Source organism: Adiantum capillus-veneris, chromosome 2, assembly GCF_014529385.1.
Source record: "Adiantum capillus-veneris isolate H3 chromosome 2, ASM1452938v2, whole genome shotgun sequence".
Taxonomy (NCBI): Eukaryota; Viridiplantae; Streptophyta; class Polypodiopsida; order Polypodiales; family Pteridaceae; genus Adiantum; species Adiantum capillus-veneris.
The window spans coordinates 104401334-104415920 of record NC_140932.1 but is presented as its reverse complement, the minus strand read 5'-3'; the positions used below and the strand labels follow the sequence as shown (position 1 = coordinate 104415920).

At 41.8% G+C, this 14587-nt stretch overlaps 1 protein-coding gene across 3 annotated transcripts; it reads right to left on the bottom strand.

Annotated features, from left to right (window-relative positions):
• Window positions 1–3201: 3201 nt before the first annotated feature.
• On the bottom strand, window positions 3202–12861 carry LOC147463315 (homeobox-leucine zipper protein PROTODERMAL FACTOR 2-like). Of its 3 annotated transcripts, none has more exons than XM_086488017.1 (11): window positions 12212–12861; window positions 11450–11655; window positions 10927–11044; window positions 9708–9893; window positions 7934–8416; window positions 7358–7459; window positions 6262–6471; window positions 5743–5920; window positions 5382–5638; window positions 4767–4859; window positions 3202–4460 (listed from the first exon to the last, which is right to left on the bottom strand). In XM_086488017.1, exons 1-11 carry the CDS (start codon window positions 12314–12316, stop codon window positions 4068–4070), a joined length of 2331 nt encoding a protein of 776 aa, XP_086344143.1. In that variant the 5' UTR covers window positions 12317–12861; the 3' UTR covers window positions 3202–4067. The 3 variants fall into 3 exon arrangements, with proteins under 3 accessions (XP_086344143.1, XP_086344151.1, XP_086344158.1); XM_086488025.1 differs by having other exon boundaries at window positions 11450–11670; window positions 12212–12857; XM_086488032.1 differs by lacking the exon at window positions 12212–12861 and adding an exon at window positions 11950–12091.
• Window positions 12862–14587: the final 1726 nt, after the last annotated feature.

Genomic DNA, 14587 nt, shown 5'->3' with positions numbered 1-14587 from the left:
GCAATACATTTTCGAGTTGAAGCATGAATCATATCAAAACCCAAAAGAATTGCTAGAATATTATCCATTATTGACCTTCCTTTAATAAAACCATGTTGATGAGGTGCTTTTTGCCCAAATCTTATATAACAATGTAAGCATAGAGAGAGGTCTCCATTCCTTTATTTGCCAACACTCATGTTACTTAGGAATCAATCTAATAAGCCCTTGAGTGATAGAGGTCTCTATAACACCACTCAAAAAAAAAAAAGTTAAGCATATCAAGAATAATGTCTTAAGAATAAATGTGGCCAAAAAATCTTTAAAAATTTACTGTGAGACCATCCTAGACCATCTAAGTCAAGACTTACTTAAAGATATTACATTTGAAACAAGAAGCCATACCAAAAGTATCCACCATTTGTAAATCTCGACAAAGATTTTGCAAATCCACTTGAAAAAACAACATAGAATCATCGGCAAACATTTTGATCAAAAGAGGAGGATACCCTTGAATATCCACTCTCTTAATACGACCATCAAAAGATTATTTTTTCAAAGCAACAATCAAAGGATGTGTAGAAATAGAAAACCACAAAGAAGCTAACGGATAGCCTTGTCTCACTGGCCGAAACAGACGATAAAACCAACAAGGAAAGAAGCGCAGACGTAGCTTTTTGTGAGAGACCATAAGTCACCTTGGACATACGTGGACCAAAAACTAATGCTAACATAACCACATGAATGAAGTACCATGAGACTCTTATCATTAGCTTTTTCCAAATCCCATTGTAAAGCAATACATTTTTTAGCTGAAGCATGAATCATATCAAAACCCAATACAACTGCTAGAATATTATCCATGATTGACCTTCCTTTACTAAAACCATGTTAATGAGGAGATGTCACCTTATCTAGAACAAAAGACAATCTCAAAGCAATGCTTTTTGCCAAAATCTTATTTAACAATGTGAGCATAGAGAGAGATCTCTATTCCTTTATTTGCCAACATGCATGTTACTTAGGAATCAATCTAATAAGCCCTTAAGTGATAGAGGTCTCTATAACACCACTCACAAAAAGAGAGTTAACCAGATCGAGAATAATGGCTTCTAAATGTGGCCAAAAAATCTTTAAAAATTTACTGTGAGACCATCCAAGTCAAGACTTAAAGATATTACATTTGAAACAAGAAGTTAAACCAAAAGTATCCACCATTTGTAAATCTTGACAAAGATTTTGCAAATCCGCTTTAAAAAACAACATAGAATTATCGGTAAACATTTTGATCAAAAGAGGAGGACACCCTTGAATATCCACTCTCTTAATATGACCACCAAAAGACATTTTTTTCAAAGCAACAATCAAAGGATGTGAAGAAATAGCAAACCACAATGAAGCTAGCGGATAGCCTTGTCTAACTAACCATAAAGGAGGGTAAAACCAACAATCATACCATTGGAAAGAAGTGTAGACGTAGCTTTTTGTGAGAGACCATAAATCACCTTAGACATATGTGGACCAAACCTAATGCCAATATAATTGTATGAATGGAGGACCATGAGACTCTATCATAAGCTTTTTCTATATCCAACTATAAAGCAATACATTTTTTATCTGAAGCATGAATCGTATCAGTACCCAACAAAACTGCTAGAATATTATCCATGATTGACCTTCCTTTAATAAAACCATGTTGATGAGATGATATCACCTTATCTAGAACCAAAGACAATCTTAGAGCAATGCTTTGTGCCAAAATGTTATATAACAATGTGAGCATAGAGACAAGTCTCCATTCCTTTATTGCCAACACACACATGTTACTTAGAAATCAATCTAATAAGCCCTTGAGTGATAGAGGTCTCTATAGCACCACTCACAAAAAGAGAGTTAAGCATAACAAAAATAATGTCTTCTAAATGTGGCCAAAAAATTTTGAAAGAATTCACCGTGAGATCATCCTAGCCTTTAGATTTTTCTCTATCCAAAGATCAGAGAGCATCTCTACATAATATTCTCTCCAAAGGGACAGTCAAACTTTGAATAGCTTCAACCACCACGAGAACATTCTTCATCGTCACAAATTAAAAATCAACAATTTCTTAGATCCATGAGGTTTCAAATGTTGAAAATCAATCTTAATAATCATATTGAAAGCCCCCCCAAAAAAAAGGCAATCAAAATCCAAAGAGAGTTTAGATAATTCCACATATAGCATCTCTCTTTAGAGAGATTCTAAGTCCCAAATTTTTATTTTTGTTAGGCTAAGACACTTTGAAGGTGATCATGCTTACAAATTATTGTTACCTACACATTCTCGTATTCATCCGGTGTTTCATGTAAGCCATATACGTAAACAGTTACATGGGGACGACGACATCATTGACCAACAAATTTTGGTTGATTTTGTTGAACCTCCTACCTTACCCTTTGAAGTGGAGATTTTGCTTCCAAAAGAGACAAGAATGTGTCGACCACGTAATTCAATAGGTATCAGTATGTAATCTCAAAAATAGATGTGAGCATGCATGTTTAATGGTGCTGACACTTTTGTCACACCAAAAGACACTTTGTTCCAAGCTCAAAAGCCCTGCAAATTCATATTATTATGTAAGGAGAGACCCCAACTCTGATGTGCACAATTCATTAGTAAATATTGATTGATGGTAAAGGACCATTTGAGCCACAAACCATCCTCAATAAATATACTAGTGGGATCAGGAATAGCCAAATCTTGAAAGCCTCTACTCCCTGCAATTACTGCAAAGACACTAATCATCCAAATGTACAACACCAGCAAATGGCCATCACACCTTAAAACTCCTCACCTGCCCAGCACCAGTACTCTTACTACCAAGTCCTCCCCCTCCCCCCCCCCCCCCCCCCTACAAAGGGCGGGCCACAGATTGTACAGGAGAGAAGCTTCACAGGGAGAAAGATTGTCGCTACATAAAATTCAACGACGTGATGCTCAACCCAGGTGAACGCCGTCGTCGTCAAGACCCAAAAAGAAAAAACAATCACTGACTAGGCAAACAATCACTGACTAGGCATTTACATCACAAGAGAGAATTTACCTCAGATTTGACTAGGGATCAGCTCAATGAAGCTAGTCAAATAAGACATCAGGGCAAAAACACTAAGTGGGTGCTACACACAAATGAAAACACAAGCAGAGAAGCATCCTTCAGCCAGTAAAACTATAAGACACCAATCAAGTCAAACAATAAGGTAAAATACTACACAAAACAATCCCCTAGGCTTTCAAAACAATTTTCTGAGGAATTTTCAGCTGTGCCACACCAGAGACAAATTCGAGATCAGCAAAATAAATAAAGCTCTGCTGACGTACAGCAGAGAGATTAGGAAGTGGGTCACTTCTGTAGACATGATTGATACTGTTTTACAGTTAAGAGTGGGAGATTTTTAGGGGGCTGGTATATGTCTCACAAATAGGGGAAGAGAGTCAATGCCCGAACCACTACCCTTGCTAAGTGGTTAAGCCCATGCACAAAACCCGGTGTTAAGATGCTCAGATACATACATTCTGAGGAGATACATCCTCACACAAAGAGTGCATATGTGTTTCAGCTTGTGTAATAATTGAATGTCATTTTCACATCTTTACCACTTCGCAAGGAGGTGTCTGAGGTGCGTTCTTGACTCTCTTCATCAGCATTGTCGACTCCAAAAAGGTCCTCAGAATATTGCCTCAACATATTCCTCACAATATATGCTCTTTTGAACCGACATTTTGAGATTCAACTCCACAGACCCTTTCTTTTCCCTCTTTCCATGGAGTTTTTGCGATACGTGAAAACCTGCTCCTAGGTTATTGTGTGTTGAGCCCTTTGTTGCTGAGGGAGAAATCAACACCCTGCTCAATGTGAGCTCTCACCGTGTGGGTGTTGATTTGCCCTCAGCACAGCCGAAAGGCCCTCGTCTTCTAAAGTGTGTACATGTTATGCTTGCAAAAGAAAATTGAACCAAAATTCAACCGACCAATCCTTCTTGTTTATCTACATCTGGATGTCCCAAGCGACAGAAATCTTCGAGTGGCGACCAATCATCCAGATGTAGATACTCTAAGAGCTTGTTGTGGCCATGCGTTGGAGAGCTGCCTTGATGTGCTGCACTGTGTTGATAATTATGTTGCTAATTGTATTTACGGACTCGATGTTAAGCTTTCCTGACGACGGAACGTGGCTCACCGCTATTTGAATGGAGACTGTTAAGATAGACCCACTTGCTGTTTGGTTGTCTAGCTCATTAAGAAGCAATCCACTCGGCAAATTCTCTGGGCCATCGGGGAGTATCACAAAACCCGAGGGCGGTGGCATCGCCCTTGATGGGTCTTCACCTTGTAACACCATGTTTAGAGTCGAGAAATCTACAGGCGCGTATACTATAAGTGATCCAGATGCATCTGTGCAGCTCTCTTGGAGAAATATAACATTACTTTGATTGGGATTCGATCCCTGCAAAAATGAAATTCAAGAAATCACTACCATGCACATGATTTTGCAAAACCACATGGTTTTCGAAACCAATGACACCCAAAGCCTGTAACCTCATCGCATGAGAGCAACACTTCAGTGCTTCATATGATAAAAATGATTTGTTCAGTCTTTTATAGACTAGACAGACAAATTTGTACTGAACAGTAGAAGCGCAAGCAAACATTATTGTATGTCAAAATGATTTGAAATGTAAAAGAAAAGAGGTTCTACACAGATGTAATTTAAGCTCGAAGTTAAATTGGGACTAAGAAGGAGCAAACTTACAGTAGGACGTAGAAGAGAGACATTGTTTCCAGGATGCTGTCCTTCAGCTATATGATACATTTTGTCCATAGCTCCATTGGCAAGCACATCCCACTGCAATGTGCAAACGTTGTCGTCAGTCATGTGCAATAGGACAAGCACAGATGCTGGTGATCAAAAAAGACATGCATGTGTCCCCCTGCTATGCTAGCCTCTTCGACAACCCCAATGAATTGCTAGAGAATGTAAACCACTCATATCCAAATGCTATTGTTGTACTTCAATGTTACAAAAACAAGCAGAATGACCTTCCCAAAAAAGCCAAAATTCTATTTTCGACAGTTGTTGAACGCGCAACCAGCTCATTTGTCAGATGCTGGTCACACTAATGAATTCCCCACAAACTACGTATGAATTCTCAGAATCTATCCATAATCCACATCATTGTAGTCGATTAAGGATGTAAATTTCAAACAGTAAGCCACGTAAGCAGCAAGTCATAGAGATATCCACAAAAAAACATGAAAATATAAAATAGAAATATACATAGTCATGTGTTTTAACAGGAAATATAATAGGAAGTTTGATTCAAAAATGCTACGACTTCATAACTTATTAACATGCATAAGAGACCACCTCTCCTCGCGATCTCTCGTGCCGTAGAAAGTCAAACACATGATTGCGAGAGAATGGGAGCCACGTTGATGTAGCTGCACAAAGAAGAAGGCCATCCCCTGGATTTTCACGCATCATGATGCGAACATCTTCATTGCCACTACTTGAAAGATTGAGCCATGAATTTGACGTTGATGAGCTGATGGTGGTACAGAAGCGGCCTGTCATCTTGTGAGCAAGGCGGAGCATACCTCGACGGCCTTCAGGAGTTTGTACAACTGCCACAAAAGCAATGTCAGAAGTACGTGGCGTAGCCTGCATGACATATGGCTCACCAATTGTGTGCGCACTGCAACTTCAAAAGGGAAAGAAGAGAGCAAACCTCCAAGATCACGAGGAGAGATGTTGGAAGCAAGGAGGCTAACGAGGCTCTCGCAATGGCGTTGGAGTGTAGCGAGCCATCTGCGAGCACCAAAGGCGAGACCGGTGCTAATCAGTGTCCTGAAGAGGGGGTGCACAGATTGCTGTTCTTCTACCTCCAAATGCTCAAGCCATGTCACCTGCAGTATATGAAAAATCAACAATCCAATCACAAATAGAAAGAATCCCTGCAATCCCTTATACAAGCATCCACCAAGACAACCAAGCCACCAAGCCAATGCTAGATTTTCTGTTAGAACAGAAGATAGTTGGAGGCAATATGATCCCTATGAGTCTTCTTCCTGTGCAGCTACGCCCATCTAAAACTAGCAAACCCATCAATGGAATATCTCACTTGACATCTGACAATCAGCTATGCGTTCTCCTCTTGAACTTAGGTGTGGGTATGTGTGTGTGTGTGTGTGCGCGCGAGTGCGAACAGATACCTAAGAAAAAGAATGCGTGTGTTGTAGAGGGAAACCTGGGAGTAGCCATTGGGCATGTCCTGCACGAGGCAGCCAGATGGGCGCCTGCGGCAGCGGAGAAGGGAGGGTGGCGGGTTGTCTCGCAGGGTGTCGACGGAGACATCAACGACCGCCCATACTTTGTCGGCAGCCTGCTTGCAATACCGCACGAAATAGAGCTCCCTCGTCTCTACCAGCGGCGACAGCACCTGCAGCTCCGCGTACATCTGCAGAAAAAATCATAAATGCTTATTAAATCCCAAATCAAACTAAATGACTTCATGTTTAGTGTATACGTGGCACAATCTTGACCGTGCATTCCCCAATTCTGAGAAAACAGGCATTTTTTCTTGAAAAAAAAAATTGAGATTCAACGGATCGAAGTCCAACCCATTGACAATTTCTCAGCCGGACATTTTTCGATATAAACGTTTTTTAATTTTTGCAATATAATTTTCGATTTTTTAATCTCATTTTTTGTTAGATAAAATAATTAAGGCTTCATCTTTTTTATTGAAGGAAATAATTCCCGTAACTTTAAGATTTTTTTTAAAAAGTGATGTAATAATTGGTCACTTTTTCACGAAGAAACGGGCCCACATGCCACGTAGTGCGTCATGAGTCGCCGATCGAGACCTCTTTCGATGAGAGAAAAGCGCTGGCCACGTCAGCAGCAACCTTAAATGGAGCTTGCAAGCCACATGGGTTTTCAGAGGCCATTCATTTCCAGCCGCGCCACCTCTCTCTCTCTTTCAGGCGTCAACGTCAGCCAGGCTGCCAAGCCAGCTCAGCAGGCAGATAGAGGCACGTGGCAGGCGAGCACCCATGCGGGGGGAAGTTGCAAAAAGTTTATATCAGAGAGGGGGTCTAGAGAGAGGAGAGAGTATAACAGAGTGAAGGAATAGAAAATGAAGAGAGGAGAGAGATGAAAAAAATTGTCGATGAGAAGTTCAGAACTCAGAGGAGAGAGGAGAGAGAGTATAAAAAACAGTTGAGCGGAAGGCTACAGTCTAGAGGAGAATGAAGAGAGAGGAGAGAGATGAGAGTATGTATTCCGACACGACCCTGCCAACCCGCAACCGTAAGTAGACAGACAATTCAATGCGGACTCACCAACTGAAGAGCCCCGTCGCGCGAGGATCCGATGCCCGGCGACAACACCTCCACCGTTACCGCCTTCGCCACTATGCTTGGAAACATCTCCGTCCACTTCTCCTGCACAAACTCACACACAACCCACAACGTCATTCTCTCTCCGACACCCCACAATCTCATTCTCTCCAGCACCCACTCTAGCCACGACAAGTACGCTACCCGCAGTGTATAAAGCGCTCTCTCCCTCTCTCTCTCTCTCTCTACAGCATTAAGTACTACACCTATACACATGTACTGGAGAAGCCTCATTGCATCAATCATACATACACAGAATCATGATCTCTCTCTCTCTCTCTCTCTCTCTCATCTGCTTGCACCATGCTGCAACCTTATTACATCATGGACTAGAACACCTGTCTAGTCAATTGTACAAAATAATAACCCCCAATGTTTTAACCTTTCTGTTGTTTGCAAAAGTGAAAAGGTCAAAATATTGATTAATCAGCTTCATGCCCTAATCTGGGAATTAATCAGAGACAAATAACATGTAGCAACGGTGACAAAGTGACAATGTATTTCTGTCTTGACTCTTACCGCATCCATTAGCGCTTCCACCAGTGTCGCCCCGTTCATTATGACAAGGCCCCCATCCCTGCTTGCTTCATTCTTTGCTCCGAACGACCTCGGCCCCAATCCACCTGGAAACTGTCGAAAATACTCATCCTTATTCAAGACATCGGTTGACCCATCGACCCCTCCTTTAATCCAAAGTGGCTCATCGGAGTGAAACATGCGAAGGAGCTCATCCAATGCAGCCACAGCAAGCTCAACAACAATTGGCTTCTCAAGTTCAGTGAGCCCACCAGGACGAAGAGCAACCTCAGCAACCGTAGGCCCCGGGACAATGTCAGTCCCGACAGGATTGAGCAGACCAAACGTAGAGGTCCCTCCTGAGCTTGTTGGGAGATCCAAGGCAGATGGAGTGAGTAGAGATGTTGGGGCAGGAGAAGGTGCGAGCCCAAGTGGAGGTACTGGTCTGCCAAAATACCTTGCAGCCAGTGACGAGACTCTTTGCAGCTGCAAACAGACCAAGACAAACATTTACAAAGTTGTTACCAAACCAAGTCCCTAGTGTGTGTCAATGAGGGAGCTAGGGTTCTTATACGATCAATCCGTTCGTATGTGGATGCTTCTTGATATTGACATGAACATAGCATTATCCAATGATGCCACAAAAGGGTAAAGAAATGTTGTTGCCCACTTTAAAAAAGCAAACCTTCTTCAGAAGCTAAAGACATTTCATGCAATTATCTGACCTTTCTCAAAGCAAAAAAAGGTTGAAATTTGCTTCTTCCTGATGTTGATGTCAACTAAGGAAATCGTATACCAAAGAAAATTTGTACAACCATATTCAGCATACTCCCATTTCAATAGAGTTTATGTATGTGTTGCCAATTACTTCACATCTGCAATGAGTACCAATGGGTACTCAAGGTATATGGTTTGATGTTGATTTTCTAGGTATGTTTTGTCGGTCCTCTTAAACAGCATTTCCAAAAATTTGCAGCCTCTAAGACTGATGATGTCACAACAATGATGCTGCTGACTACCTATTATACTTATATGGCACAGCTTCTGCAAAACCCACATATCCTCAATATCAGGGCTTTTTGTTGGCTTTTATATGGTAAGACATTCACAACAAGTCGCGTTCCGTCCCTCAGCTCCAATTTTTCATCTCTGTACAGATAGGCCCGCCCCCCCATGTGCCCCCCCCCCCCCCCCCCAAAGTAAGGTGGTTTCCCTGTTGTGTTAAACCTCCATAGCAATCGAGACCTAATTTGATAGCTAGAAAACTTACAAATAAAGCAAAATGAGGTTGGGCATTTACCTGACAATCCTAACAAGCTATTCGCATATTGATAAGTCTGACAATACCTTCTTTACATTCTGTAAGGTCTCACAAGTGTAAGTTAATCCTTACAAATTATACACAGTAGTATGTCTGGCACTACCCTCTTTGCATTTTGTAAGGTCTAAGCTAGTGGAAACCACTCCATCTTGAGCATGCTCCTACCTAGCCTCTTTAAATGGCATTAACACTATAATGCCCACCAAACCAGCACAGCTATCAAGGATGGACAACATTCTCAAAACTGACCTACCCCTAAAATTCTACAACCCTAGAACCAGTAATGGTTTTGATTATATTCATGAATGCATTCACAGAATTCTCGGTCAAATTCAAAACATTACCCCTTTAATAACCCTAGAACCATGCTTTTACAGGATTCAACTTCGCCGCACATGGGCAGGCTAGGTGCTCATGCAATCATCATCTAAAAGAGTACATAAAGAGCTTGCGTACCTCTTCTCTGAGACGAACATTATCAAGGCGAAGTTGTTGCTCATCAACAACAGCAAGGTCATCACCAAGGCCACCACACGAGGGGCAGGAGGCGTGCTTGATTGCCTCTCTCATTGTTATGTTCTCGATCCTCAGCCTCTCATTCTCATTGCGTAACTGCGAGTTCTCACTCCTCTCATGCTGAGCCTGCAAACATTTTCTCACATTGGAAAATAATCTCAACGAAAAGAATAATCCAAAGAGTCTGCTTCAGGCTGTGTCAAGTGAGCATCAAAGGTTACTGGATGAAATACAAAGCGACTATGAGGAATATCTATGGACCATTATAACTTCATATACCTAAATGGATCCAAGAATAAGGCCAAATCTTCTTAAAGAAAGTGCAAATTTAAGCTCATGATAGTGATTCACAAGACCATAACCATCAGATAGTATTGACAAAGTGACCGACATCCCCTCAAGCACTATGTATACCTAGAGGAATCGATGAAACGTCCAAATTAGACTATAAACGAACTGAAAGTTACTCCTGGTTGTCATACACAAGATAGTATCACCTTATAGGCTCCACGATGGATACTGCTCGTATACCGCCACACCCCCACTCACATTGTGGGAGTAGAACTATATACCAATATATATGATCCTAACACCACACACATACATGAGCATAAATCGACACAAAGTTCAGCGCCCTGATCAAATCTCTGCCATGACTCTAGAGATGCAAGACAGACTCGAACCTATTAAACAGCTTATTTATTGTGATGATTCTCTCTACTAATGCTTCTATGTAATGCTATGCTTCCACACTAGCTCACACAAATTACATACAGTTATTCTAAGGTGTGTGTTGAAGAATCTGTGATGGCTTCGGAGGACTTGATGGCAAATCAAGGACACATGGATCTGCAAATGCTTCTAAAGGTAATCTGTACAAATGTGAAATGTCTAAAGAACCATATAAATGAAGTGCACAGTCATTACAATTAGAAATTTAATTGCAAAGAGAGTTTTCATACTAACACTGTGAAATCAACAGTTTCCAAGTATTGAGACCAACAAACTTATTCTTCGATAGCAAAACGGACCCAACCTTTAGTATTGCAAAGATTGCACAAAAAGCACCAATTTCATGACACCATCAAGTTTCTCTGATCCTTAAACTTCCAGCCCTCACACACCACAGACTTCTAGGTGAACCACCTTATGTGCATACCTTCATCTGCGTTCGTCGATTTTGAAACCAGAATTTCACTTGACGGGGGCTCAGCTTGAGCGCACGGCCAAGCTCTTGTCGCTGTTTCTCATCCGGGTGCGGACACTCTTTGAAGAAGCTGCATGTGCAGAGACAGCTTACCATGTGATAGAAAGAGCTTATATGCTACACTTTGGTAAAAACTTTGGTAGCACAATATAGACAAATATAAATGTGTGCATAATTTTTGAAGCAAATAAAACTGCCATCGTGCTGAAACCACTATGGCAAGGAGTGAAGTTTGTAGCTAAAAACTGCTCTTTGCACACAAGTGCAAAAGATGTACATCATTCTGTCAAAACAAGTAAAAGATCATGTGATTGAAACGCATGTTTATGCATAAGGGCCGAGTGTGAGTGCTTGTTGGAAATGTAGTAGCTACTAGTTCGCACCTCCATACAAGCTAAGCTTTAAGTTTTTTTCTGATGTTCTTGATGGACATAGCCAGATTCTCCAATTAGCAACGATGCAAGAAAAAGGATACCTTTCCATCTGCTGAATTTGAAAGGCAGAGTGTCGGTGATAGCGTGGCTTCTTTTGACCTGTTGGATTCGTGGACGCTTCAGCGGGCTCCTGCTCATCCCCCGAGCCACCTCCATCCATGTTATTGTCACTCCCTGATTTACCCTCTGCATGCTCAGACGTACCGTCCTTTCCCTTCAAACCATTGCCGTTCGACCCATGATCTGTCTGCATACATCAAAACTAACCCTCAACGCAATTCAGAATGTGGGGTAGTGTCCATGCATACACCATTAGATTTCTGAGGTACCATGATATGGCAGAACATTCAAAATCCAGATACATTGAAAATACACCACAACCCACATGATAAATCCCCCATAATCCACATAGGGTCCAAGCATACTCAAACAGAAACTGACGCATACACTCTCAAGCATGTGCACTGAATTCTTCACTCCTGATAAGCGTGCGCACTTGATTCAAACCACCAGCATGTCAAAGCTGCAATAAGGATTCAACCTGATGGGACTGCCATTAGCAGGCATTCGCTACGAGCATGTGATGATGATGAGCAGGCAGGGTATAACGAGGAAAAAGAAAACGCTAATGGGGCTACTTAAAGAAAAGAAAAACGTAGTGATATGTTCATGAGTGGAGGAGTAGCAGAGACAGACAGACAGCTGAGAGAGGGAAGAAGAAGAGGAAGAGTATTTTAACGTCGTAGGAGGGAGAGAGAGAGAGAGAGAGAGAGAGAGCTCAATCAGCAAAGCTAAAAGCTCACCGGTGATAAGGATGTGAAACTTTCTGACGAGTAGAGGCTGCGGGGGATCATGTCCATGGTCAAGTGAGCAAGAGAAGAAGGTGGGTTTAGCAGAGAAGCTGGCATTCTGGTTGATTCACCCACGGCTTCTGTGAGAAGAGTTCAATGAGCAGCTAGAGAGGACGAGCAGTTCTCGCCCTTGAAGGGCAGTATAGTTTTGGTGGGCACATGAGGTCGAAGAAGCTGCAGCAAATCCTTGCCACTTCAACAATCAACAATCAACAAATATAGATGAAAACGCAAGAGAGAAACTCTCTCTCTCTCTCTCTCTCTCTCTCTCTCTCTCTCTCTCTAAGTAAAAGAAGAGGAAACAAACAGAACAAGAACAGGGGGATGGTTCAGGTAGTCTATCTGCAAGGAAGCTAAGCGCATGTGTATGTTGTGCGTGTGTGTAAATTATGAGGGTCTGTGTGTGTGTGTGTGTGTGTGTGTGTGTGTGTGTGTGTGCGCGCGTGCGTGCATGCGCGGCAGCGGGAGAACTAGTGTGTATGTACGCGTGTGTAGGGTATAATAGCGTGAGTATGTGGTTTGTGCGGAGAGAGGAAGACTGATGCGTCGCCAGGCAGCGCATTGCCTGTCAACTCTCACATGGAAAGGGGGTTGACTAGTTGTGGCAGCAACAAGAAGAAAGCTCTCTTCGGCTTCATTCAGTGGCATGTGTCTGTGTGTGTGTGTGTGTGTGTGTGTGTGTGTGTGTGTGTGTTTTTTGGGGTTGGGGGGGAGGGGCGAGAGAGAGAGAGCGCGCGAGAAAGAGGGGATTATTGAAGCGACCCACAAAGAAAAAACCAGACCCACATTGGGGTATGTTTTCATGGCAAGTGGTATGCCACCACTCTCACTCCAAATGCTCTACGCAGTTACACCTTTGTTGGCAATGCAGGAGGCAGTTGCTAAAGCATTGTTTCAATGTTTAGGGCATGGTCACCCGAGGCTTAGTTTTTCTTAAGCCTCGACCAGTTTTGACCATGGTAGGTACGGATCCGCAAAGGTTGACAGGCAACAGTGGGTAGAGAGAGAGAGGTTGACGGGCAGCAGTAGGAGAGAGAACGGGAGCAGTGATCAGCAACTAGCCGGGATAGTTTTGAAACTATGCCTTTTTGGGCATAGTTACATAACTAAGCCAATGAAAACCTGCAAAATGCTGCTTCATCAGAACTCTGGTCGAGCCGTGTTCCTCAAAACTAAGCCTCGCGTGACAATAGCCTTACTATAAAAATGTGGCTCTATTTCTAAGGCAATTAGAAACTTCCTTTTTTTAGAAGCTTAGTCTCATTTTCTTCGTCTTCTCTTCTATCTAAGAGCACACGCTTCAGTGACCAATGTGGCCAGTGTCTACACGAGAAAGAGAGAGGGAGACCGGGGGGGGACTATTCTCTTGAAAAGCTCAAACTACGTTTTCATATAGATTGATTCTCCTCTCTCTTCATCTCACCTCCGGCAACGTCATTCATCCCTTAGATATCTTGTTTCCATGTTCCATAAGCTACCACAACCATGCCTTGTAGAGTCTAATAATTGGTTGATTGCCCGTCCAACAATTTAAAATTTGCTTACATTGGAAAATCGTGAAGTGTTAAGCATTAAGCTTTACCAAAAATCAAAGATTATGGTAACCAAATCATGCTCCATTGTTTTATCCAGTAGGGATTTTAGGACTCATTGGTATTTTCACAAAAAATAAGAGAAGTATATCTTATGTATCTTTATATCCCTATCCTACTGGCAAGGAAGTACCTTAATCCACATTTAGAAGACTCCCCAAAAAATTTGATTTATAGGTTGCAAAAGCTCAAAACAGTGAACAAATGGTTATGCTTGCTCTAATAAACCAAACCCACACATAAACATAAAGCATACTCAGACTTAGGAGAAGGAATGAAAAAAGAGACTAGAGAGAAATGAAAGGGTTATGCCCAGATAATAGAGACTGACATACAAAATGCAGATCTTGTATTACTACTTGAATACATTTGCAAATTGCCATACTTTTATAGCAGATTGATTAGCTAGACACAAGCGAAGGTTGTGATAGTACTACAAGACTTTCTAAATTTTGATGTCCCACTTACAAGGTAAAGCCAAAAACGACTACATAAATAAAGTGCTTAGAATGGCACAAACAACAAACGATACATCACAACAAGAGCTCAACAAGTAGACTTGAACCAGGAGATTTTGTACAAAAGCCATGTATTGTTGAATGTTCGCATATTTGAGAACTTAGTCGTAACGAAATCCCTAAAAAGAAGGAGTTAACAAAGAGATAAAAAGCAATATATCCCATTACCACAAAACATCAAATTGGATCCATTGTATGCAGGCAACCCTCTTCACAAT

What these genes read in the sequence shown, in the direction of transcription:
- LOC147463315 (XM_086488017.1), bottom strand. Translation starts at nt 12,316, where the DNA reads ATGCCAGCTTCTCTGCTAAACCCACCTTCTTCTCTTGCTCACTTGACC. An exon ending in CAAATTCAGCAGATGGAAAG is followed by an intron (nt 11,045 to 11,449) that starts GTATCCTTTTTC and finishes CTGCACATGCAG; the next exon opens with CTTCTTCAAAGAGTGTCCGC. An exon ending in TGGAAGCGCTAATGGATGCG is followed by an intron (nt 7,460 to 7,933) that starts GTAAGAGTCAAG and finishes GAGTTTGTGCAG; the next exon opens with GAGAAGTGGACGGAGATGTT.